The following is a 25,836-nucleotide window of genomic DNA, read 5'->3' as shown; positions in this document are numbered from 1 at the left end:
GAGTCTGGACCAGACAATCCAGTGATCACCAGCATGAGCATCGATCTACGCACTTGGGATACGATGACATCTGTCGAACAAGACAGCGAGCCTGATCACCCGATCCCGCTAGTCGTCTCTAACGAGAAGCATGGGTTACTGAAGATAACTCTAACCCGCATCCCCACGTGTTTCTTGTAGTGTAAATTACCTAGCCCTGTCCAAACAGATTCCGGGTAAGAAATGGTACCCAGCAACATATACGATGGTCGCAAGAAGCGAATTAATGGGCGGGAGGCCAACCTCTTTAACGCCATTGCCTGCATCGTACAATATCAATCTTTGCTCATGATATCAATCACTGGATTGTCTGGTAAAAACGATAATTTAGAGGCTGTAGTCATGTTGCTGGAATATTGCTGAGAGTGGCGTTCGAAGTAATGAAAAACATTCTGACACCCATGGCCACATTGACATGATGCGTCATATTTTGAATATTTATTCTAAATAAATCGTAATTAAGTGCACTCGTCATATATCTTAATATTGTGTGCAAAACATATAACTTCTTTATTCCATATGAATAATATTTAGGTTCACATTTGTCTTTATTTGATTTATATGATACAACAGTGTCGCAATTTCTAATAGCTAAGCTGATGTTTTCAATATTATGATGCCGACTCCCGTTAGACTAGAAGGTTAAACCGAAATGTTTATGAAAATAAACTGTTTTTATATTGCCGCAATAAATATTCAAATTACTGTCTCTTCGTCCATCTTTCAAAATAAATAATGTAGCTTCAGTTTGTTCCTGTGTTTTTATTTGGACTATTCTATTATAATGTGTAGGTAACAGGTAGTAGATAATCTGTTCACTGAACCGTAAATGTTGTTGTTTTAAGGTGTCTGCGAACTGGCTGTCTGCGTAATGGGAGGACACCGGGTATTAACTTGGCTCGTTTTTCTGACGTCAACAGTAACGACAACAGCGTGCCCACCCCTGTGGTAGTATTCCTTCTTGCTTAAAGGCCGAGTTTATGTCACGTGACAACTGATAACACACGGGGTGAGGTCATCGTTTCGACATTTTCGGGAGGATTTACCAATATATTCATTGTTAACGCAGAACCCTACACTAGAGGACATGAGCGAGAAAACAGGTAATATAGTTTAATAAGACACCGTTATTATTATTTATTTTATAATTATGTTCAAACTTTAAAACCCACCCTTATTAGCCCGCGAGAGTGAGCTGTTTGCTCTCCAAAATGTCGTTACATTTCCAATATGGCGGCTTGGTATGGTCTGAGATATGTTTCCGAATACACGAACTGGTTATTTTAAAAGAAATTAATTCAGCGACTGAACGAATATTGTTTTTGGTTAGCGGGTAGTTGTGTGGGTAGTACTGGGTGGGGTTGTATGATGAAACTGATTTTTGACATTTAATGTGAAAAGGTAGATATTGGTTGACAGTAACGTCCTCTGTTATGGTGCTGTACATTGGAAACTAAATCAAAATTTAATTAAAACCCACATTCTTAACACAGGATATTACTTACAATAATTTCCGATGAAAGGTGTTTTTTTTCACTTTCAATAGCATTGCTGAATCCAGAATCCTAAAAACAAAAATATCAACAAAACGGAAGTTTGGTTTGAAACTAATTTACCGACAAAAGGATATTCAAGGGATATTTTAACGTACACTATTATTGTATTAAATGTAAAATCTGCATATGAAAGATGATAATACTTGCTTCCACTGCTGGGTCCCTAATTACCAACCCGAATCCCACATAGAGTATTTAAGGTTAATCTTGGTTTGTGTGGTCCAGGGTGCCGTTGTAAAAAACAATCTTAGCGCTAAGGTGACCGTAACTCCCATACCTTAACACAGAATTAAGGTAACCTTAGAGCTAAGGTTGTTTTGTACAACGGCACCCTGGCTCGATAATGTACAGCCCATCGTCATATTTGTGGAACATTGGTTACGCCACAATAAATAATTTAAAATACACATATCAATACGACAATATATAAAATTAAGATACGGTTTAATGTAGGATATACATATCGATGACAACTAAAGGTCTTCCTAATTTGGTTTCTTATTATGAGGTAAAACTCTCAACTAAACGTCGGTGTTTCTGACACCAGTGTGTCTGTGTCTGATCCCAATGTCGCTGTGTCTGACACCAATGTCACTGTGTCTGATCCCAATGTCGGTTTGTCTGACCCCAATGTCGGTGTGTCTGACACCAATATCCCTGTGTCTGACACCAGTGTGTCTGTGTCTGACACCAATGTCACTGTGTCTGATCCCAATGTCGCTGTGTCTGATCCCATTGTCGCTGTGTCTGATCCCAATGTAGCTGTGTCTGATCCCAATGTCACTGTGTCTGATCCCAATGACACTGTGTCTGATCCCACTGTCGCTGTGTCTGATCCCAATGTCGCTGTGTTTGATCCCATTGTTGCTGTGTCTGATCCTAATGTTGCTGTGTTTGATCCCAATGTTGCTGTGTCTGATCCCAATGTCGCTGTGTCTGATCCCAATGTCGCTGTGTCTGATCCAAATGTTGCTGTGTCTGATCCTAATGTTGCTGTGTTTGATCACAATGTTGCTGTGTCTGATCCCACTGTCGCTGTGTCTGATCCCAATGTCGCTGTGTTTGATCCCAATGTCGCTGTGTTTGATCCCATTGTTGCTATGTCTGATCCCAATGTTGCTGTGTTTGATCCCAGTGTCGCTGTGTCTAATCCCAATGTCGCTGTGTTTGATCCCATTGTTGCTGTGTCTGATCCCAATGTCGCTGTGTTTGATCCCAATGTCGCTGTGTTTGATCCCATTGTTGCTGTGTCTGATCCCAATGTCGCTGTGTTTGATCCCAATGTCGCTGTGTCTGATCCCAATGTTGCTGTGTCTGATCCCAATGTTGCTGTGTTTGATCCCAGTGTCGCTGTGTCTAATCCCAATGTCGCTGTGTTTGATCCCAATGTTGCTGTGTTTGATCCCAATGTTGCTGTGTCTGATCCCAATGTTACTTTGTCTAATCCCAGTGTTGCTGTGTCCCTGTGTCTGATCCCAGTGTCGCTTAGTCTGATCCCAGTGTCGCTGTGTGTCTGTGTCTGATCCCAATGTCGCTGTGTCTGATCTCAGTGTTGCTGTGTCTGACCCCAGTGTCGCTGTGTCTCATCCCAGTGTCGCTGTGTCTGATACCAGTGTATATTTTAGCAATATTCCAGCACAATCACGGCGGGAAACATCAGAAATGGGCCTCACGCATTGTACCCATATGGGGAATCGAACCCGGGTCTTCGGTGTGACAAACGAACGCTTCAACCACTAGGCTGCCCACCTCACCTGTGCTGTATAGAAGGCGAATATGAACGTTATAACGAGGTTGTTATCTACTACTGTATTGCAGCTACAGCGAGGATTAGTAGATTAAGGTCACCCTGGAATGTCGCTGAAAATTTATCGTCCGATAGTTACAATAACATTAATTTTGTCTTGGGGCGTCAAGTCAGTGCACCAACTTGAGACATTTGAGACGTGCTGTCTCCTAAGGATCGGACTGCAATGAAATCACGAGAACCCTATATCTGAATTCAGTAGTAAATCTTAAAACTATTCAAGGAGAATATTTATTGCAGTAACATTTTTTCAAAGGCATATAGGTGTTTTTTGGTCATGTATAGACGTATCTGTACAGAAATAAATATATTAGCCATGACGCATCCGTCCAACGAGGCCCATTTGACGGCGAGTGTGAAGCACACCTTACCTGCTGGCCTTTTGTGGAAGGCTTCAGAGCTTTTCATGGTTGTATAATCTATAATTAAACAATCTTTTGGAAAAAATATCGATTTCTGATAAAAGATCTTTGCATCGCATTGATAAAATTAATTCTCCTGTTCCAGGTTAGTGTGTGATACCTAAATATTACTGTCATTTGTAAGGCAACGTTCATAACTTATGGCTAGAGAGGAGTTGTTGATTTTGAGGGGGACACCCATTTTTTACTGGGGAGGTAGGGGTCTCATCAATTTTATATTTTGTACATGAAAATATTTTTAAAATAAGCTTAGAAATTAAGGGGGGCATTGACTTTGTATATGACATGCAGGGGGGTCACTTACTTTGTACATAAATTTGAGGGGGGGGGGGCATTCACATTGTTCATGTTTCTCCATAAAAAACGTCGCAGTGGGGTAGCCTAGAGGTTTAAGCGTGCGCTCGTCACGCCAAAGACCCGGGTTCGATTCCCCATATGGGTACACTGTGTGAAGCCCATTTCTGGTGTCCCCCGCCGTGATATTGCTGGAATATTGCTAAAAGCAGCGTAAAACAAAACTCACTCACTCCATAAAAATCATCATTGAATAATTATTTGAGCCTTGCCAATAAGACACGGTTTAATGAAACACATCACAGCACAATGCCAATGTACCTCCGAAACTGAAATCTGAGACGAGACAGTTATCGAGCTGTTCTACTTTTGGCCTTGGGATCATGCACGCCGGTCTAAGGTCATCATGACACAAGCAATCTAAGACGTTGTTACTATGTACCTATAGTATGACCAGTGGGTGACTTTCAGAATTATATACTTACAAAATATGTAGGAATACTTCTAGTGTAGAGGCCATTTCACAATCGAAAACCGGACTCAAAGGTAGAATATTATTGTAAATAATATTAAGAATTATAAAAACAACAGAAAAGAGATTGGATGAATTGAACGGCGACAGGTAATAAACAGAGTGAGTGAGTATGGTTTTACGCCGCTTCTAGCAATATTCCAGCAATATCAATCACACTGGTGCTTGACCAATTTTACCCTTCTGTGGGATCGAACCCTGACCTTCGCCGTGACAAGCCAAACTTTTAACCACTACGCTACCCAACCACCCCAAACACATTCAAACAAATATTTCCGAGGCAAAGCAACTCCATCTATATTACATTAATTCAAAGAAGGTCTCAAAGTGATTTTAGTCATACAATCCACATTACTGAAAATGAAACATACAACTTTATGGATGATAACTTCGTGTTTATTGTATAGAGTGACAAACAAGAAGTTGTTATCCATAGAGTTGTAAGTTTCATTTTTGACTCACCAAATTCTAGAATGCCGATCAAACGCTCAGAAATGAACTGAGTGGACTTCCATGGATTTAAATAACAGTTTAGTGTTTGTATTTGTATAGTTTCTTCTGTTTAGTTTCACACTTCCGCTTTCTTGCTGGCTCAGGTTGGAATGAGTGAGTGAGAGTGAGAGTGGGTGAGTATGGTTTTACGCCACTTTTAGCAATATTCCAGCAATATCACAGCAAGGAACACCAGAAATACCCATGTGGGGAATCGAACCCGTGCCTTAGTGTGACGAGCGGACGTTTTAACCACTAGGCTACCCCACCGTCCCCGGTTAGATGACACATTATGCGCTATTAAGATGACATAAGATAGGCGCTCGAACGAAAAGCTGTCGTAGAACAAAGGACTTTACATGTTGTTTGTTTATTCAGGGATGCCCGAGGGTAGTACCCCGCCCTCCGAACCCCCACCCAGCTACTCTACCACCTACCCTGGCCAGAGCAACCCTGGGTACTCTGCCCCACAGTACGGAGCACCACCACAGCAGTATGGGATGCAACAGCAGTATGGGATGCAGCAACCGCAGTATGGGATGCAGCCACAGCAGTATGGGATGCAGCAACAGTCGACCGTTGTGGTCAGTAGAGACGCGGATGTTCCACCAACTATTGTGTGTGTGTGTGTGTGTGTTGGGGGTGGGGGTGGTGGGTGGGGTGTGGTGGGGTGTGTGTGTTGGTTGGGGGTTGACATTTTTGTTACAGACACAATATTGTTTCAAATTCTGCTTCGAAAGATAAAATGTCGGTGTCAATAGAGGTCAATTGTTTATTTGTAATTTAAATGAAATTGAAGATGAAAGACATTATTTGATGTGCATCAGTTTGCGGATTACGCAGTCCTTACAGTAGTACATAATAAGGACTCAGTTCGAAGTCACTACTGTGTATCTGAAAAACATGTACTCAGCAATATTCCAGCTAATAACGGTGGTCTGTACCAGATAATCCAGTGATTAACATCATGAGCATAGATAGAAACCATTGGGATATGATGACATGCAGTAGTGTAGTCAGCGAGTCATCCGTCCCCGGGACTGACTGACTGAGTTTGGTTTCACGCCGCTTTTAGCAATATTCCAGCAATATCACGGCGGGGGACACCAGAAATGGGCTTCACTCATTGTACCCATGTGGGGATTCGAACCCGGGTCTTCGGCGTGACGAGCCAACGCTTTAACCACTAGACTACCCCACCGCCCCCCGTCCCCAGGAAGTATAGCCGCCTCTTTCTGGGAATGATATGATGTGACAGGGTATACGCTACACAACTACACACTTATATGCCACCCGGACTCCCAGGTTAGGACCCGTGAAGGTCCGGGTTCAAATATTAATCTTCAGTCACCCATGCTTGTCGTAAGAGGCCTCTAACGGGATCGGGTGATCAGGATCGCTGGTTTGGTTGACACATGTCATCGGTTCCCAATTGCGTAGATCGATGCTCATCATGTTGATCACTGGATTGTCTGGTCCAGACTCGATTATTTACAGACCGCCGCCATATATCTCGAATATTGCTGAGTGCGGCGTAAAATTAAACTCACTCACTCACCCCAGGTTAGGGCAGGTCTTGGTCCTGGTACATTAGTAGTTTACAGAGAAAAAAGACATGGAATCACTGTATGTCGACTCAAGGTACTTACTGCTGTTGACCTCAAATTCATATCGGCATTTAGCGGATTTGGTTTACCACGTCTATAACACTATCGTTACTTGATAAAAACATTCTCAGACAAGAATAGCCGACCTTTATTATAAAACATTTTTTCAGGACATCCAAAATTCCGCGAGGAATGTGATGCGGATAGCATATCTTCTCTTATCTTCTCTAATGGTTCATCGAGATAGTGAAATAGCCACGGCATTTGGTTCTTTATACAAGGTTAGAAGTCAGCCTATGTTACGATCATATAACGATGCCAGACATGTAAAACCGAAGCCTATATTGAATACAGGTGGCCCAACCCGGCATCGGCTATGGTGCTGTTCATACCAACGCCCCCGACAACATGGGTCTGGCCATCTTCGCCACCATCTGCTGCTTCTGGCCACTGGGCATAGTGGCCATCATGAGAGCGTCAGAGGTACGTAGCAATGGATTCGTGTCATCCCGTCACAAAACGGAAGACGAATCGTACATGTGACCATTTCTTTAACTTTGTTCCGTCTGAACGCAAACCAGAGTGAAAAACAAGTCAATTCATAATAGCGCGTCCTTTTTGTTCTAAGTATAACATGGCTGACGCTACTTGTTATTTAGTAAATAGTTGTATGTGCAAACTATACACATATACAAACATATTAAGGCGGGGGAATCTTTGACGAAAGTACTCCTAATTCCTCCGTCGTCTTTTGGAAAAATAACAGCAATTAAAATATGTATATACATGTAGGCGTCTCGACAGGAGGCGATAACCAGAACACTAGTCTTTTCTCATTCCCATGTCGGTCATCTCGGTCAGCTCGGGGAATCCATATTGGTACTGGATTTATAGTTTCAATTTCACGTGCTTTACACAACATTCTGGGGGCTTTCGTGGTGTTTACATACATGTTGCTCAATATTGAAGTGTATTAAGACAGCCTTTGTCAAAGTCAGCTCGCCATGTTGTACGAACTCAATGCAGGCGCTACTTGAAATCAGGCAAGATAAACATTCCAGTAGTGCTTCAAAATCCTCTATTACCCATTATATATAATTCGAATTCTACGTTCATAAAAACCTTTGGACCCAAACGACACCCTTCCCTGAGTCCGATCCAAGTGAGGCGACGTTGAAATTCATTGGCGGATCCAGAAGGGGTGTTCAGGGGGTTCGACCCCCCGAAAATAACTTAAGACCACATTGAAGATTTATTTTGCGTTGGCGGAGCCAATTGGGGGGTTCAAACCCCCTGAACCCCCCCTTTCAAAATTCCTGGATCCGCCCATGAAATTAGAGTAAGCAAAGTTACAAGCGGCAGTATGACAAGTAGTCGGCTCTGGTGTTAATTGTGTGCTGTCTCAAAAACACGCCCGATTATTGACGATCAGTGATTATTTTGTAAGTTATATATTTACCAGATAATCTTTTATGGCTCACCATACCCGTGAAGATCCGGGTTAGAATTGATTAGAGTTACAATTACACAACGCGCTACAAGGGCAAGTATGTTAGTACAAAAATTATTTGACTCGTAAGACTGACCTTCACCTTGCAGGCACGTAACGCCCTGACCCGAGGCGACGTTAACGGCTCCATCCTGCTCTCTGCACAGTCACGACGCATGTCTCTGTGGGCCATCGCTTGTGGATGCATATCAATAGTACTTATCATCGTCATCGTCGTTGCATACGTCGTGACCTACAACAACAGTTATTGTTACGATTGCTACTAAAGGAAGATAACTCCTCAAATGAAGGGAGACAACTGGTCATGCAAAACTTTCTGCGCCTTCACAAGGTCGTATTTGTTTGATAAAACAGACTTGATTAAGTCAAACGGATTAGTTTTAATACGAATGTTTAAAATGCGTGGAAATATAAATGGAACGTGCTTGTCCCAAATCACAATCCTCATTTTAAACATTCCTGATACACCCTTAAGAGAAAAAATGGTGATTCTTATAAATTCATCAGAAATATTGTTTTCGAACAGTATTGTTGAAATTTGAACATTTGCACAACTGATCTATATATTGAAATTACTGTCTAGAACCTGAAGAATGTAAATGATGTTATAAAATTAACAATAATGGCAATATACATATATATGGTACCTAAAGGTGTTGAGATGTTGATATTCACATTATTATAAAACTGAAAAGTGTCTGTGATATTTGAAATAATACTGTTTTACGAACGTTTTAAGAAAGGAAGGATATCAAATATGTGACTATTGCAAAATAAAAATGTTGATTGTATTGTTATTTATATTGTTTTTTATTTTTTAGGCCAGAAATGTGTGTAAATTTGTTCTTATCAAATCAATTAACAGACATCGAACCAAACAGTGCCATTGTGGGCATGTTAAGAATTCTTAAAACTGTCTACTGTAGACGTACTGACATGTCCATTGTTTGAATAAGCCATTAAACCCCAGGCTGAGCGATGAACTCTTGGTAAGTGTGCATTAAGCAACAAGAAGGTTCTTCAGATTTGTAACACTCAAATGCAAAGCCTTTTTGAGATTGACACTTAAAGATGGGTTTTCATGTGCCCTTTATAATCCAGTACTCAGCTTGTATGAACCTTGAAGCACTGAGTTCATCTTGAAGTTTTTCAGGAGTGGTCATATCACCGTATTCTCCAATGTGATTGAGTGAGTGAGTGAGTGAATGTGTTGCGGGCAGCTTTCAATCTCGATCACTATTATGTGTCGGCATATTGTGATAGGAAAGCCTAAAGTGGCCAATGCAAATGGCAACTTAATCAGGACTAACTGTGGCATTTAAATCACAATCAGCAGTTTCAGGATTGGCTGAAGAATGTTACTCTTCATAACCGAATATGCACCATAATGAAACTATCTGTCACGAAAACAGTCTAATATTTCTGAAACAGCAAAAGGATGCAACTCTGCACAGAATATGGGAATGCAAGACTATTGTGTGAAGTTCTTGGCATCAACTGCGAGGACAAACACAACAAATATAACAGCTCTGAATCATTTGAGATACGTTTATTTACATGGTGATTGCAATTGATAAAATACTTCTTTATGTACAGTCATCATGAGACCTAGCTATTTGGTAGAATATATGCTTCAAGTGATATTTCTAAGTGATCAGCCTGTCAAATATCCTTGGATTGAGGGTACCCTGACATGTCACTTTGAAATACTTAATTCATTCCCATGTACACAAATGAATCATGTGAAAGAGTAAGCACCTGTTTGTGAGCAGAGGTGAGCATGACACATCAACAAGCAGAACTGGCCCAAAGGGCTTGCCTTTCTGAGCAGGGATAAATGTTTTTAAGCTTGTACATCATATCTAAAGGTTAACAGTGAGTACATACATACAAATTTAAGTTTTACATATAGAGCTCTGCTGAAGGTGACAAGGCTTGCACTTGGTATGATTGTCCTATTGGGTCAAATTGGTGACTGAAGTGAGATAAACAAGTTTTCAGGCAGCTACTTTATTAACATCAGGGTCCATATGACCATCAGTCACTAATAGTTTCAACAATAATCATGGAAGCAGTCTCTTTGGTGTCGCAGGTGCTTGAAACAAAGGTGGTGATGAGATATATATGTACAATGTAGCTGCCACTGTCGTAAGAAGAACCCCAAACCTTAACCAGCAACACATACAATATCAGGAATATACAAGGTGTTGTCCTAGCTGTGGCCTTTTTTCACATTCCATCATGACCTTCATTCATTAACAAAAATACCATCACCATGGCAACAATCTGCCAAGTTTATCAATGCCCTGGATTAACTAATACAAACACCAAGGGTCAAGTTCATTTTTGCCAAAAAATCTGTTCCTACCTACAGATACCTGCAGGAGGACCATCCTTCTAATTATCAAGTGGTTTCATGTTTGCCAAATATTATGTACATCATTAAATAGTGACAAAGAACATTCACATGACAAACAGAGAACAATCTTAGGACTACACTCATCACTTAGCAAAACAGAATCAAGTTTTGTGCAACATATGGCACCCCCTGAAATTATAAGACCGTAGCCCCTTACTATCTTCAAAATAACTGCAACATGATCAACAATATCTTCATTCAAACATCATTTGAGTAACTCCTGTCATTCACATAGGAATTAAACTATACCTTCACATTCCATGGTTTAACACTTCTACTGAAGCTCTGATGTACAGGCCCTATTTCATGTGGCATATTTACAGATTAATTGTAAATAGAGTTATAAATGACTATGAACAGTGACAGAAACGCCCTATGTCATCATGGCTCCTGGCGTCACTGGAGAATAGTGCTATTAAGTTACACTCTATTGTGATGACACATATCTGAAAGGAAGAGGCGATATGATACAGGATACACGATACAACAAAAGAAATCTCACCACTTCACATGTTCTGGAAACAATTCCATCATAAAGGAAGACTTGCAGTACAGCTAACATGTACTGAGTTGATTTCAGTGAATTAAATCATTTGCTTGAAACTGTTCAAACATACAAACAGAAATGTTATTTTATGACTGATGATCGTACAATATAAAATGGTCACTATTGTTTTGTTTGGTGTCACTACATAGCCTTCTGACACAATAAAATTTTGCAATTTGCTGAATATTCACAATAAACACAATATAATCAAATGTTAAAAGATAAAGAGATGGGGGTTCTTTGATTCAAACTCTAAAGGAGAAAAGCTTAAAGAACCAGCATACAGATTTCAAACACTATACTGAATCCTAACAGTTAAACTTACTGAAAGCAGAAATTTACTTGACACTGGCTTACACAGGTGTTTGCTGCTTACTGTCTTACCATGCATCTGTGCATCCTTACTACTCAAAGTTGTGACAATGCGAACACTTATAGACAAACGACGAACACAATAGACAAACCCATTCACAAAATGGATGCTTGTAATCTACTGCTGACCACAACTCAAAAGCATATTCAGAACATTAGGGTCCACTTGCACAAAGCAATCTTAGTGCTAAGGTGATTGTAACTCCAATACTTGAACATAGACTTACAATCATTGCAGCGCTAAGGTCACTTTGTGCAAGTGGATCCAGATCCTTCAACAGTACAGTGAAGAGAGCCAGGGTAACAGTAAATCACTAACCTGAAATGAGAGGTAGAAATGACTGTGTAACCTACAAACACGCAATACAAAGACAACATTTGACCGCAAGTATGCATGGTGACATACTGAAGCTGTAGGAGTTGCAAATCACAATACATTGATACTTTCACAATAAATACAAAATGTTCTTTAACTTTTTCAAAAACTCTTCATAAAACTCTTCATAGATGCTAAATATGAATAGACAGATCAATATGCAATATATAATATGCAGGCTCGTAGCAAGCCAATATTTTCGGGTAAGCCCGATATGTTACAAAGCTATACATTTAGATAGTATTGAGAGCTTGCCCAACTTTCATTTTCAAAATCACGTGTAAGCCCGAGCTTTTTTCATAATGGTAGCTACGCCCCTAATATGAGAGCAAGAATTCAGCTTTACTCAAATAAAATTGAAACAAATAGAAAATTTGCATACAATGTGTGAAAACTAAAATGTCACTTCGAAAGAAATCTTAACTATTTCATCTACTGGAAATTTATTACACCAATGTCCATTCACTGATTATTCAACACAGAGAGAGTATGCAATTTTAATAAGTAGCATTGAACAGAATGTCCGCGTCATAATTGGTTATAATAATCAATGAATCAATTATCAGGTCGGTGTATGTATTATATCTACATCAATAACATGGCGTCAATACCAGACACACAGCCACTCTGACACAGGAAACACAACACTGAAATCCACTGACTGACGACAGTAACGTTCGGGCTGTATACCATGAATACTGTAAACAATGGACACTGTGTACACTTTCTCAGAACAATGTGAATACAGAACTATGTGACCACTAATATCATGACTTACTGGTGTAGATGAAACACCATAACAGCGAGATCCACGAGTTGACTCTGGTAACACTTTTCAATGGAAAACTGCAGAAAGCAATGGATACTACAAGACTTTCTCAAAACGATGTGTACAGACAATTTGTAACATTCACCATGATCAAGAACCATTGCTATACCCGGTTCAACAAACATAATGAGCACGGTCTATGTTTTCATCAACTATAAAAACGCTTGAGCTTGCAGTATTCTATCAGATCAGGTCACCCACGATTGTGTCACTCTCTTAGATCAAGGGTTTAAGACATAGAAATTAATAGTCAAAGACAGAGTTCAAATTTAACCACCTAAGAATAGATCTTCCTAATAACCCAAATTAGGATCCCAGAAATACTCAAGGATCTAAAGAAATTTCGTAACTTTGAATACAAAATAAAACTATCTTTTCCCCCACATTATCAGGGGTTTTCTGTTTGACTCAAGCTCTTGATTAGGGGAATATACTGCTGATTGTCTCAACGTGTATGGAACTTATCTATCACAATGAGTGAGTGAGTGAGTTTAGTTTTACGCCACACTCAGCAATATCCCAGATATATGGCGGTGGTCTGTAAATAATTGAGTCTGGACCAGACAATCCAGTGATCACCAGCATGAGCATCGATCTGCGCAATTGGGAACCGATGACAGGTGTCAACCAAGTCAGCGAGCCTGACCACCCGATCCCGTTAGAGGCCTCTTACGACAAGCATGGGTGACTGAAGATCAATAATCGAACCCGGACCTTCACTGGTTTTATCACAATGCATGTGATTGTATGATAGTATTGTGGACCTTGTATTGTACAACATTTCTGGATGGGACATATATCATAAGGGAGATCACTGTCCCAAAACTAGTACAGCACGAACATTTTATCTTAAGGTGTACCAAATCAATCATACCCCACAAATTATCATGATCTCAAATCTTAAGTATCAACAGGACAATAATATGTCCATAATTTACATAAACATATTTTCTAGAAGACCCGGTCACCATGGTTATTTGTTCCTCTACAACAGCAATCGCAGGTGGAAAAAACACGGGTCGGGATGACCTTAAAGCTTCATAGCAAAACATCAACATATTTTGTTCCCAATGAAACACCAGCTGACTTTATCATCCATGATGTGAGTGGACACATCTGGCAATAGTTAACAAGTGGATATAGTTTATAACAATACAACTGAGTCAGAGAATACTGCTGAAACAGCAAATGTGCACTATCCATGACTGTATGGTTGAATACTGACTATTTGTTACATGCAATGCTGAGGATATTGTCACTGGAACTCGAGAAGGTGGCGTCATAGAAAACAAAGTCAGTTCTATGTAGTGTACTATTCTAGTACATTCTAATGATTGATTTAAGCACATACAGCACTGACTGTAATCACACATCATACAGAACTCTTTAAACCCTCCTGTTCTCGTCTCCTTGCCCTGCCCGATGTTGTGAGTTAACATTTAACGTCACATCAGCAGGATTGTGTAGTGTTGACAGACTACAAACTCTTCCGATGCCTGCTGATATGTTTCTTATTCGTGTGGAACTTCAAACAACATGAGTCCTTTATGTCTGTCAGTTGAAGCTGAGTGGTGCAACTTAAAATCATGGAAATAATCAGATCCTGAAAGATATGACATTATAGATCAAATGAAAATTAATTCCTCTGTAACCAAAATTGAACTGAACTGTAACAGGATGATCTCGATAGTGTGGGCCCATCCGGCTGACAGAGCACTGTTTATGCTACATACAGTTTGCACGTGTGTCCAATATATAAAACTACATCATAACACACATACTGAGGGTTGTACTGACAGACTACATCAGGAATACAGTTCACAGCATGAATAGTCTCTCACTGGTGGATCTGAGGGAGTCACCCAACGTGCTGTGCACACCCATCTTTTCGGGCACATTGTGATTTGGGTGGTGCACAGACACACACCTCTCGCTATCACAGTCCTCATTGTGCAACTGGGTCTGCATTTCTTGCCTAAGGGAAAGCTGTAGAGGACATTCTTGTTTGCCAGGAACAGTAGAGTTTTGTGTATTCCACAGGAACCATTGTGACGGTGTCCATGATGAGATAATGATTCCCCATCGTGGTGCTGGATGTTGCTGTGTATACTGTGGGGACTATTGAGAAGGGTTGGGCAACAGCAACAGAAAAAGTGTAGAATGTTCCCATGTCTCAGCTGAAAAAGAAAAACAAGCGATTGTCATCTCTATAACTCTAAGTAAACTAAACAAAGCAACTCTAAAGATATGAATACTTTAAGGCACTTAATCATACTTGCTTGACTTAAAAACGGGAGTAGCTAAACACAGACAATAAAAAAGAAAGGTGAAATCACTACACAAACAAACAAAATCAGGAAGGTTAGCTTACTGCAAAGTATCTAAAACTTGTGCCTCATTTGTGGCAACACTGGACAAGTCTGAGGGCAGCAGGTGGTTTAAAGAGCTTATTGGGCAGCTGGCGTTTAAAACAGGTAGTGAGCCTGACTGATCAAGGCTGAACAAGTATTGCTTTCAGATCTGAATGGGAGTATATAACTATAAACCCTGAGATATGGTACTGTACAGTGTACATGTGAGGACGTACCTGTGTGCCTGCTCCCTCTTCCACTCCTCCAGTTTCTGTCTGATGGCCATCTGCCGCTCCTCGTTCACCTTCTCCTCCTCCTCTACCTGCACCTTCACCTGCTGCCACTTCTGCACCAGCGATGACACGTTCTTCTTCTTCAGGGACAAGCTGCTGCTACTGATGGACTGCAACAGGGCAAACATCAGGGCATCAAGACACAACATCAGGGCATCAAGACACACCATCAGGGCATCAAGACACACCATCAGGGCATCAACACATCAGGGCATCAAGACACCATTAGGGCATCAACACATACCATCAGGGCATCAACATATACCATCAGGGCATCAACACATACCATCAGGGCATCAAGACACACCATCAGGGCATCAAGACACACCATCAGGGCATCAGCACAACATCAGGGCATCAACACACAACATCAGGGCATCAACACACAACATCAGGGCATCAACACACCATCAGGGCATCAACACACCACATCAGGGCATCAACACACATCAGGGCATTAACACACGCCATCAGGGCATCAACACACACCTTCAGGGCATCAACACACACCATCAGGGCATCAAGACACCATCAGGGCATCAACGCACAACATCAGGGCATCAACACACACCATCAGGGCATCAACACACACCATCAGGGCATAAACACACAACATCAGGGCATCAACACACAACATCAGGGCATTAACACACAACATCAGGGCATTAACACACACCATCAGGGCATCAACACACCATCAGCGCATCAAGACACAACATCAGGGCATCAACACACACCACCAGAACATCAACACACAACAGGGCATCAACACACACCTTCAGGTCATCAATACACACCAGGGCATCAACACACACCATCAGTTCATCAAGACACACCATCAGGGCATCAACACATCAGGGCATCAAGACACACCATCAGGGCATCAACACACCATCAGGGCATCAACACACATCAGGGCATCAAGACACACCATCAGGGCATAAACACACCATCAGGGCATCAACACACCATCAGGGCATCAACACACATCAGGGCATTAACACACATCAGGGCATTAACGTACACCATCAGGGCATCAACACACACTATCAGGGCATCAACACACACCTTCAGGGCATCAACACACACCATCAGGGCATCAACACACCATCAGCGCATCAAGACAACATCAGGGCATCAACACACACCACCAGGGCATCAACACACACCAGGGCATCAACACACACCATCAGGTCATCAATACACACCAGGGCATCAACACATAACATCAGGGCATCAACACACACCATCAGTGCATCAAGACACATCAGGGCATCAACACACACCAGGGCATCAACACACACCATCAGGTCATCAACACACCAGGGCATCATCACACAACATCAGGGCATTAACACACCACCAGGGCATCAACACACACCATCAGGACATCAACACACACCACCAGGGCATCAACACACAACATCAGGGCATAAACACACAACATCAGGGCATCAACACACCATCAGGGCATCATCACACAACATCAGGGCATTAACACACACCACCAGGGCATCAACACACACCAGGGCATCAACACACACCTTCAGGGCATCAACACACACCATCAGGGCATCAACTTCAGGCTTGCTCCAACTATGGATCTCTACACAGAGGGACTAGTACAGTAATGAAAACCTTGACAAACGTTGCTTACCTTATCTTTCTTCTTCTTTTTCTTCTCCTTTTGTCCTTTCTCTACCTCTGGCTGTGGAGGCGGAAGGGGAAGGGAAGCTGGGGTTTCCATCAAGGAGGTGCTCGAGATCTCCTCGCTCACAGTAGTGCTGGCAAACATGTCAATGGGCACTGAACTCTGGGGAACACAACTCGGCATGGCAGCCTCAGCTGGAACTACTGGCTGCGATGTTATCACTGCTGGACCCGCCACCATCGATGGAGGAACTGCTACAGTTGATGACGCTGAGATCACTGATGAAGAGGCAGACGCTGATGGAATGGCAGATATTGATGAAGACGAAGCAGCAACATTTAGTTGCGGAGCCCGGTATATGACTGGGGCACTCTCCAGAGCTTCTGTTGAGTGGTGTGAGACAGATGATATGTCAGATGAGGAAGAGACAGAGATGGATGGAAGAATGTAGTCTGGATGGGAGGACGTCACACAGTCTTCAGCATCTGTTGATGTGGGTGTGTCTGGATCATCCACATCCATGTCGGCATCTTCTGGTGAGTCATGATCCACACTGTAGCTGGTTTCGTCATCCCCAGGATATGGTTCCGAGGGAGGTGGGGGAGGTGGCAGACCAAACAGAACTTCAGTTCCAGGAGGTGGGGGTTCTCCAGGAAACACTGGTAGATCTTCTTTCAGAGGTTCAGAAGGTTCAAGCTCTGGTGGCTTAGGTGGTTCTTCAGGGGGCATTTCTGTAAAGACATTTACTTATCAATATAATCCTGGGGTCTTCTTCTATTAAACATATAAACACTCACTGAGTGTTTATATGTATAATGGGTGAGCACTTTTGTAGACTCGTGAAATGATAATGTAATTTCTAATCCACTTTGTGAGTGAATGACATACCATTAAGGAGCTATTATAGCAAGACGTGAGAATACCAGATTACCAAGTTTTTACTGAAATGAACCTTACCATCTGAGCTATCTGGTGCCATGGGTTCGCCATCAATCTGAAGAAAAGAAACAATCAGAAGGTTACAACACATACATAACAGTAAATATGTAATTTTTCAAGTAAAATTGATATTTTATACTTATCCTGATTCATGATCTTTTGCTTTTCTCCCTTTCCTATACGAATGGTAGTGGAACACTTGAATCCTTTGAAGTTCCCGAAGTGGACATAAAAATACACTCACCCATGAGTTACCTCCCTTTTCCCGCGTAAATAGTCATGTGACCAGCCTTACTTGTCACTCTCCTGATTTTTCTGCCCATGCACTTGGATCTACTGTGAAATCCGAGGTGTTTCTAGTGGGGAGGTTGAGAGGGCTCGACCTCATGAGTCAGGATAAGTATAAAATATATATTTTACTTGAAAAATTACATATTTTTTCTCATCCGGACTCATGATATTTTGCTTATAGAATCGGACAGATTAGTGGTGGGTCAGGCCACTTCCTGGATTCATCAGCTGTCCTTAGATACGTCCTGTTCCCCCCCCCCCCCCCAATGGGAACTGCGTAACGGCATTTCCGAGATCCTATTCTTCCATCTTCCGTTATACCTCGGGGGGACCACTTTTTTTGTCTTGCTACAAACTCAGACAAGTTGAATCATCTTGATTCATGTGGCTTCAGATATACTAGTATCTTCTTATTACTGGATATCTATAACAACCCATAGATTATGATAAGATCTTTATCATAAATGAGTTGCGACCCCTTAATGTACAGGTAAGATCTTTACCCGTACAGTGTCTTTAATCACTCATGCTTGTCTGTCCTAGACCGTGCGCATTGACTTTCAAACTAATACTTTTCCTTAGTAAAAGTTATCAACAAGTCAACGTGATAAAGGGTGAGATTTTCCAACTCAGCGCCTTTGTGGAACCGTTAGTTGCTGTGCTACAACCAGAGGCCCCAATTGGTGAATGCCTGAGACATCTTCGGTGGCTATATCTCGGAGGTAGTGGTTGGTAAACACTGTATCCGACTTCCAAAAGCAGCCCTCCATAATTGTTGATATAGAGCAATTTCCATGCAGAGCTAGTGTTGACGCCAGTGCTCTGACTTCATGTGGGTTGGAAGCTCTTGGAGGTTCTAGTCCTGCTGCTTTATAGTCTCTCAATATGACGGCTCTCATCCATTGTCGTCCTGAAACTTCTGCTGATGTCACTGTGGATAACGGGATGAGCAGGCTCTTGAGTTTTCGTCTCCTTGTTTTAGTCTTTTAAAGATATATCTTCAATAGGTCTGACTGGACACAAGGATAGGTCCTGCATATCCTCTGGTCCGAGGATAGTGGATAGCGCTGGTACATGAAACTATCTATCTGGTTGACCAGGTAGTTGGTTCTTGGCAATAAAGTCCCATCTAAGACCTAGATGTACTGTGGCATGTTGCTCGGTGTCGAATCTTGTTCGACCAAAGTCCAGTGCATGTATCTCTGATATTCGAGCTGCAGTGACTAGTGCAAGCAGGAACAGAGTCTCCTGTGTAAGCAGCTCGAAGGTAGTCTGATCTAGAGGTACGTAGGCATCACTCGTGAGATGACTTAGAATTACATTCAGATCCCAGGCGGGAGCTCTGAATTTCTTTTGCTGGTTTTCCAGATTAAAAGATCTCCGCAGAGCAAGTAATTCTGGTACTTTCGTAAACTTGATGCCTGTCTTCATGGTGATCACTGTACTGATGGCAGCGAGGTACGTGGATAATGTCGAACCTTTCAGATGTGTAGTATGTATAAGATGACATAGGTATTCCGCCACTTGAGGATGAGTAGCTTTCATCGCAATGAAGCCTTTCCGCCTTGCATAAGTCTCAAACTTCAGCCACTTGTCATCAGACAGGTTACGAGAGGATTTGCGTAACGCTAACATTACTGCCTTGGCTGCTCTGGCGGAGTATCCTCTCTTCTTCAAACATGTTTTGATACGGTCCACACGTGTAGCTGGAACAGTACTGGGATTCCGTGGACTTGCTTGATGTGCGGATGTATGAGTATGTTCAGCCAATCTGGTAACTTGATTGTTGGACTTCCGAGATCCTCTATCAGGTCTAGGAACCATACTCTCGCTGGCCAATAGGGAGCGACCAAAGTCAGTTGTAGCGCCTGTGTCTGTTAGATCTTCAACAGTTTGCCCAGGCTTGAGGATCTGGAACTGGTGAGACAAACATCTGTAGTTGTATGTTGAACCTCGTGGCAAACAGGTCTATGCATGGGGATCCTATTTCCAATATGATAGGCCGGAATGCTTCTGGATGGAGCATCCATCCCGTAGGTGACAGGTGCAGTGGTCAGTAGAGAGCGTCTGCAAGCACATTCTTGGCTCCGGGTATGTGACACGCCTTTATCCAGATGTCAAACAACTGGCATGTGAGCTGTAGAAGGCTTGGTGACCTTGTAGATCCTTGCCGATTTATAGAGAATGCCACTGTAGAGTTGTCCGTGTGGACCATCAGCATTCGGTTGATCAGCGAGCTCGACCATAGTTGTAAGGCGTTGATCACGGCTTTCATCTCCAGCATTGATGTGAAGATGCTGCTCTGTTTTGGACCACTTCCCTGATGCAACTTGATTGTTGAGATGTGCACCCCAACCTTGTATCGATGCGTCTACGTAGAGATGTGTGTCGAAGGCCGGCTCTTGTAAATAGGTCCCTACGAAGACGTTCGCCCTGTGGGTCCACCAAAGTAGGTATATCTTGAGATTGTCTGGCAGCAAGATAGGGTCGATGCTGTCCAGATGTTTTGTCAGGAACCTTTGCAGCGGCCTTAGTTGTAACGAGTAGACATTGCCATGTTCGTAGTGTTAACGGAGAGATAACTGCTTGTGGAATCATGGCTTGTATCTTGACCCAACGATCTTCTGGGACCACAATTCGATTCTGTGTTGTGATAATTCTTATTCCCAGCAATTGAAGATCTTGTTTTGATTACTAGCTCCAACTTCATCAGGTTCACTAGCCATCCTAGTTGCGTGACCAACTTAATTGTGAAGTTCAGCTGCTGTCTGAGTTGATTGGCACTTTGAAGAACCTGTATGCTGTCGTCCAGATAACCCGGCACTGCATAGACCTCGATGATGCAGATAGGAGCCGATAGGCTTGGTTATTCGTATGAATAACCATAGAGCCGACAATATTCCAAACGATAGGACGTTCCATTGGAAGTGCTAACCTCTGATTGCAGTGATGATACATCATTCTTCCCCTTATATACGCAGGCGATCTGTGTTGATCAGCATACATCGAAGCGTTGTCTATTTATAGCAAGGCTGGCGCCTGCTCCGTCAGTAGGAGGCGTTGTCTGACGTGGACCAATCAGCTTCCAAGCATGACGTCACCGGTGTTGTAGCAAGTTGGCCTCCATAAAATCTGGTGCAATAGTTGGTTGAGTAAAAGCACGCGTAGTTCTACGCCGCTCATATAAACCTCTTGAATAAGGGTTCCTCCAAGTATAAAATCTTGTTCAGTGATATTAATCACGTATTCCCATTGTGGATAATATTACCAGCATGACGAAGGAGGCTGTCGAGACATGTCTATGGATCTTGAAGAAATACTGATGTTGAATCTAGGATGTAAATCCTAACCCCCACGCTGAGTGACGAGTGTTAATAATCTCATCTGCACGTCCATTCAAGGATTCTTGAAGGCGTTGTTAACCTTAAGCCCTTTACGATGGTCGCCTTGAGGTTCTCCAGTGCTTGAGATATCGGCTTCATAGGCGATATCATATTGGAGTCGAAGTCATCAGCGTATATGCAGTACGTCTCTGTTGGGTTGGAGTGAGTGAGTGAACTACAATATCCGCAGGCCATCCACTACCCAGGATAAAATCTCCGCATCCGTGTAGATGAAGGGATTCCTCTCATCAAGTAGGTTGTCGTCTGAAACTGAACCTACTACAGGTGTAAGGTTCGTGCAGGTTGTAGAGTTGTGCAGGCTGTAAACTGTAGAGATCGCACATGTTGTTGATCTTTTTAATCATTGCTTCGTTTTATTCAGCCGATGGTAATAGAGTCAACGTCATCATCCTGCCTGTTGATTTTAGGGTTCGTTAACCCTAGGGTTTGCGAACCCTGTAGGTATCTGCATTGCTGTTATCTGCCTGTAATTCTGAGAGTTCTCGAACCTTGTAGATGTCTGCAGCTTTCTCAAAAGCTGTGCGTAGGTTAGAAGGTACCTTGGATATAGGTTCAATCAAAGGAATAGTCAACGAGTCAAAGTCGTCGTTGCACATCTTATATGTGTAGGCTTCATCCACATCCTTAGAAGGAGACTCCAAGTTCAATCCATTGACTATCCAAGCTGTAACCTCGGAGTCCGGGAAGAAGAAGTCGGCTTGTTCATTAGATATATCTCGTTCGGTAGAACTATGCCTCCGGGAATCATCCTTCTGCGAACCTGTATCCCTATAGTCATCCCTTCTCGAACCTCCATCTCTTGCATCAACCTTCCGCGAACCTCTATCTCTAGATTCCTCCCTTCGCGAACGTCTATCTTGTGAGTCCTCCCTTCATGAACCTCTGTCTCTAGATACAACTCTTCGTGAACCTGTGTCTCGTGAATCCTCTCTTCGCGAACCTCTGTCTCGTGATACTCTTCGCGAACATCTATCTCGAGATCCATCCCGACAAGTTGAAACCTGCCTCCGTAAACCTGGTTCTCACGAACGTCTGTGAGAAATGTGTGATCTTGATCTAGAGCGGCTTGGTGTTGGAGATGGATCCTTAGGTGTTCTCGAACGTTGAGGATTCGCAGATGTAGATGTCGAAGTGTGAGTAGACTTCTCATGCCTTCTATCTTCCTCCATGATGACAGAGTCGTCAGACTGTGGAGACCTTCGCAAAGGTGTACGTTCGCCAACGTAGTCTTGTGACGTAGATCTATGACGAGTAGGTTTGCGCAGGTCTGAGGGTTTGCGCATGTTGTCAGCAGATGAGAGGTTCCGTCGAGCCTTCGCTTCTTCTTCTAACCTACGTTCCATCATGGCCATCATCTGGTTGGTGAATTGCCTCATGAATTCACCTGGATCAAAGTTCTGAGTTGATTGAAGCTGTTGCAATGTAGATGAAGCATTTGCGAACGCTGATGAGTTGTGTGCCTCAGAAGGATTTCTGATTTCTGATGCGTTGACTTACTAGGCTGCATAGATTTAGCCTCCGAACTGGCTACAGATGCTCTCCTCTGTGACGTAGATGAAGACGAAATCTTCTTCTCACTTAGAGCCGGTGTCAACTCCGTTGTAGCCGATCTCTTCTTCGCCCCCGTACCAGACCACTGCCCCTGCAACGTACTCGACATAGCACAAGTATTATGAATTTCTGCAGTAGCAAGCAACATACGGTTAGCAGACTGATCTCCAGATTTATCAGCTGTGACTTCCTCACCTGATCCATGGCACATCTATAGATATAAGACAAATATTGATTAAATTGTAGATTTGATAAATCAACACAATATGTACAACGTCAGCTGGAAGAACATCGTTAGATGCACAAAGGGCATTGGGGTGAGGATCAGCCACAGATAACCTGTGCCTGCAAACACTGCAAGATTTATGAAATGTAAACAAGTTACATTACAATGAAAATATGACACAAATACAAAAAAATTCTTCAATTTTTTTCCACAAAATACAAAGAAATTATAGCCAAATCCATACACAGCGTAATTTCAAAGAATAGGTTCTAAATAAAAAGGATATAATGCCGTATACGTGACTCCAGTGCTCGCCCAACCATCCGCTTGGGCGAAAAGGGAGAGAGTGACACGTAAGGCTGGTCACATGACTGTTTGCGGGGGAAAGGGAGGTAACTCGTGAGTGTAGTTTTACATCCGCTTCAGGAACTTCAAAGAATTCAAGTGTTCCACTACCATTCGCATAGGAAAGGGAGATAAGCAAAAGATCATGAGTCAGGATAAGAAAAAAATAACAAATATCTGGTTGAACAGATATACACATACAATGGGCTTCTTCATGTCAGCCCGAGGAGAATCATACACACCATACATAATGACACAAATAGTTCTGAACAGAGTGATTTGGAGAAATCACAGGTGATGCTGGTATTTTACCAGGAATATCGAGTAATTACACATCTTCATTATCCAGCCTTGTTCATTCTTGTTTTTGTTTGTTGTTTATGCCACACTCAGCAGTATTCTAGCTTTATGTTCTCTGCAAATAATCAAGTATTGGAATCAACCAAGTCAGCGAGTCTGACCACCCAAAAACAATGCCTAACATCATGGGTTGCTGAAGATCAGATCTCACGGGTTGTCCATTCCTAAAGCAGGTACTTCAAATATAAAAGCTACATACTTCACTGGCAAGATTTTCCTCCTCAGTGGGCAGGGAGACAGTTGTAGTGGGAGGAAGCTGAGGGCCATACAGCACTGGCTCTTCTTCATCTGGAGGAAGAGGTGGGGGTGGTGGCTTCGGTTTCGGGCTCGGTGGGGCCACTTCCGGAATGGCTGGCTCGTTGGAAGACGACACTTCTGATTGGCTATTGGGTACTGAGTTTGCTACAGGTTTTGCCTCAGGGTAATCCCACTGAGATTCGCCATTTTTCTCATCGGTGTAGAAGTAACGTCTGAAATTTCTACATGGGAAAATTCCATGAAGAAAAAAAATGCAAAGATCAATTTCTGATGTTGAGAAGTGTTTCTCCCTGAAAAACAAGTCTGCAAGAGATGAAGGTCAAGTTGACAGGAACATAATGTCTGATGGTTTCAAACTGCCAGATTTGCCAGGTTCAATGACCGGACAACAAGCACATTGTGCAGTCTAGAAACAGACATGTGAACAGCAAATTACAAAGTAATTAATCGACTGGGAGAGATTGGTTTAATGCTGCTTGGAACAGTATTTCAGTCACGTCACAGCATGTCAGCTTGAGTGAGTGAGTGAGTTACGTTTTACGCCACCTATCATGGCGGGGGACACTAGAAATGGGCTTCACACATCGTACCCATGGGAAACGAACCTGGGTCTTCAGCGTCACGAGCGAACGCTTTAACCCCTAGGCTACCCCACCGCCCATGTCAGCTTGAAGTGGAAGGAACTTCCAATATGTTGCAGGACTTGGGCGTTTTCCACTTTGGTAAAATCCATGAGCACGGGAACAGTGCTAACAAACCAAAGGACATAATCAGGACAAATCCGGGATTCAAACCCACGATCAAAGGTTCTTGGCACAGGAAATTTTGTCGGACTTCAGAGACATTGATAATGCATGATGAACTCACAGCTATTTAGCACACCAACCATTTGGATCATATATCACTAAATGACTGAGTGAGTTGATTGGGTGTTCACTGCTTATTTCTGAAACGCTGCGGTGGTTACACCAAGAGCTTGCTTACCACACAACCCACCTAGGGAAGTAAACTATGGTCTTCCACGGCCATAATTGTATCAGAAAGGTGGATCACATCTTTAATAACAGTGAACAAAGAAGTGTTTCATACCATTTTCTACATGCATATCTCCATACATGATCAATATGACCAGAAAACATGTTGAATTTTGCATGACTTCTCGGATTGTTTTGAAAGCTCTCTGTGAAGTTTATGAGCCAGAATTTGAATGGTGGTAATTTCAAAATCTTGTTTATTAAGTTAAGGACCATCTGATTCTTTAATGTTAATATTTAATCTGCCCCAGCATGACAGATAAACTATAATGACATGGAAGAATCAGATGGTCCAGAACTTTTATTACATACCCATTTAAACATACGATAG

General features: G+C 42.4%; 2 protein-coding genes across 2 annotated transcripts; one reads left to right on the top strand and one right to left on the bottom strand.

The window, feature by feature from the left end:
* The first annotated feature begins 986 nt into the window (after positions 1 to 986).
* Positions 987 to 9,050, top strand: LOC124271242 (proline-rich transmembrane protein 1-like). The gene is made up of 4 exons (XM_046706331.1): positions 987 to 1,142; positions 5,521 to 5,726; positions 7,104 to 7,232; positions 8,349 to 9,050. Exons 1-4 carry the CDS (start codon positions 1,127 to 1,129, stop codon positions 8,523 to 8,525), a joined length of 528 nt encoding a protein of 175 aa, XP_046562287.1. The 5' UTR covers positions 987 to 1,126; the 3' UTR covers positions 8,526 to 9,050.
* Positions 9,051 to 13,949: 4,899 nt separating this feature from the next.
* On the bottom strand, positions 13,950 to 24,785 carry LOC124271241 (formin-binding protein 4-like). The gene is made up of 5 exons (XM_046706330.1): positions 24,413 to 24,785; positions 18,055 to 18,091; positions 17,104 to 17,828; positions 15,390 to 15,556; positions 13,950 to 14,979 (listed from the first exon to the last, which is right to left on the bottom strand). Exons 2-5 carry the CDS (start codon positions 18,074 to 18,076, stop codon positions 14,976 to 14,978), a joined length of 918 nt encoding a protein of 305 aa, XP_046562286.1. The 5' UTR covers positions 18,077 to 18,091; positions 24,413 to 24,785; the 3' UTR covers positions 13,950 to 14,975.
* Between the last annotated feature and the right edge of the window lie 1,051 nt (positions 24,786 to 25,836).

The sequence above is a fragment of the Haliotis rubra genome, unplaced genomic scaffold, assembly GCF_003918875.1.
Source record: "Haliotis rubra isolate DU_JTF1 unplaced genomic scaffold, ASM391887v1 Scf159, whole genome shotgun sequence".
Classification (NCBI taxonomy): Eukaryota; Metazoa; Mollusca; class Gastropoda; order Lepetellida; family Haliotidae; genus Haliotis; species Haliotis rubra.
This window is presented reverse-complemented; position numbering and strand designations above follow the sequence as displayed.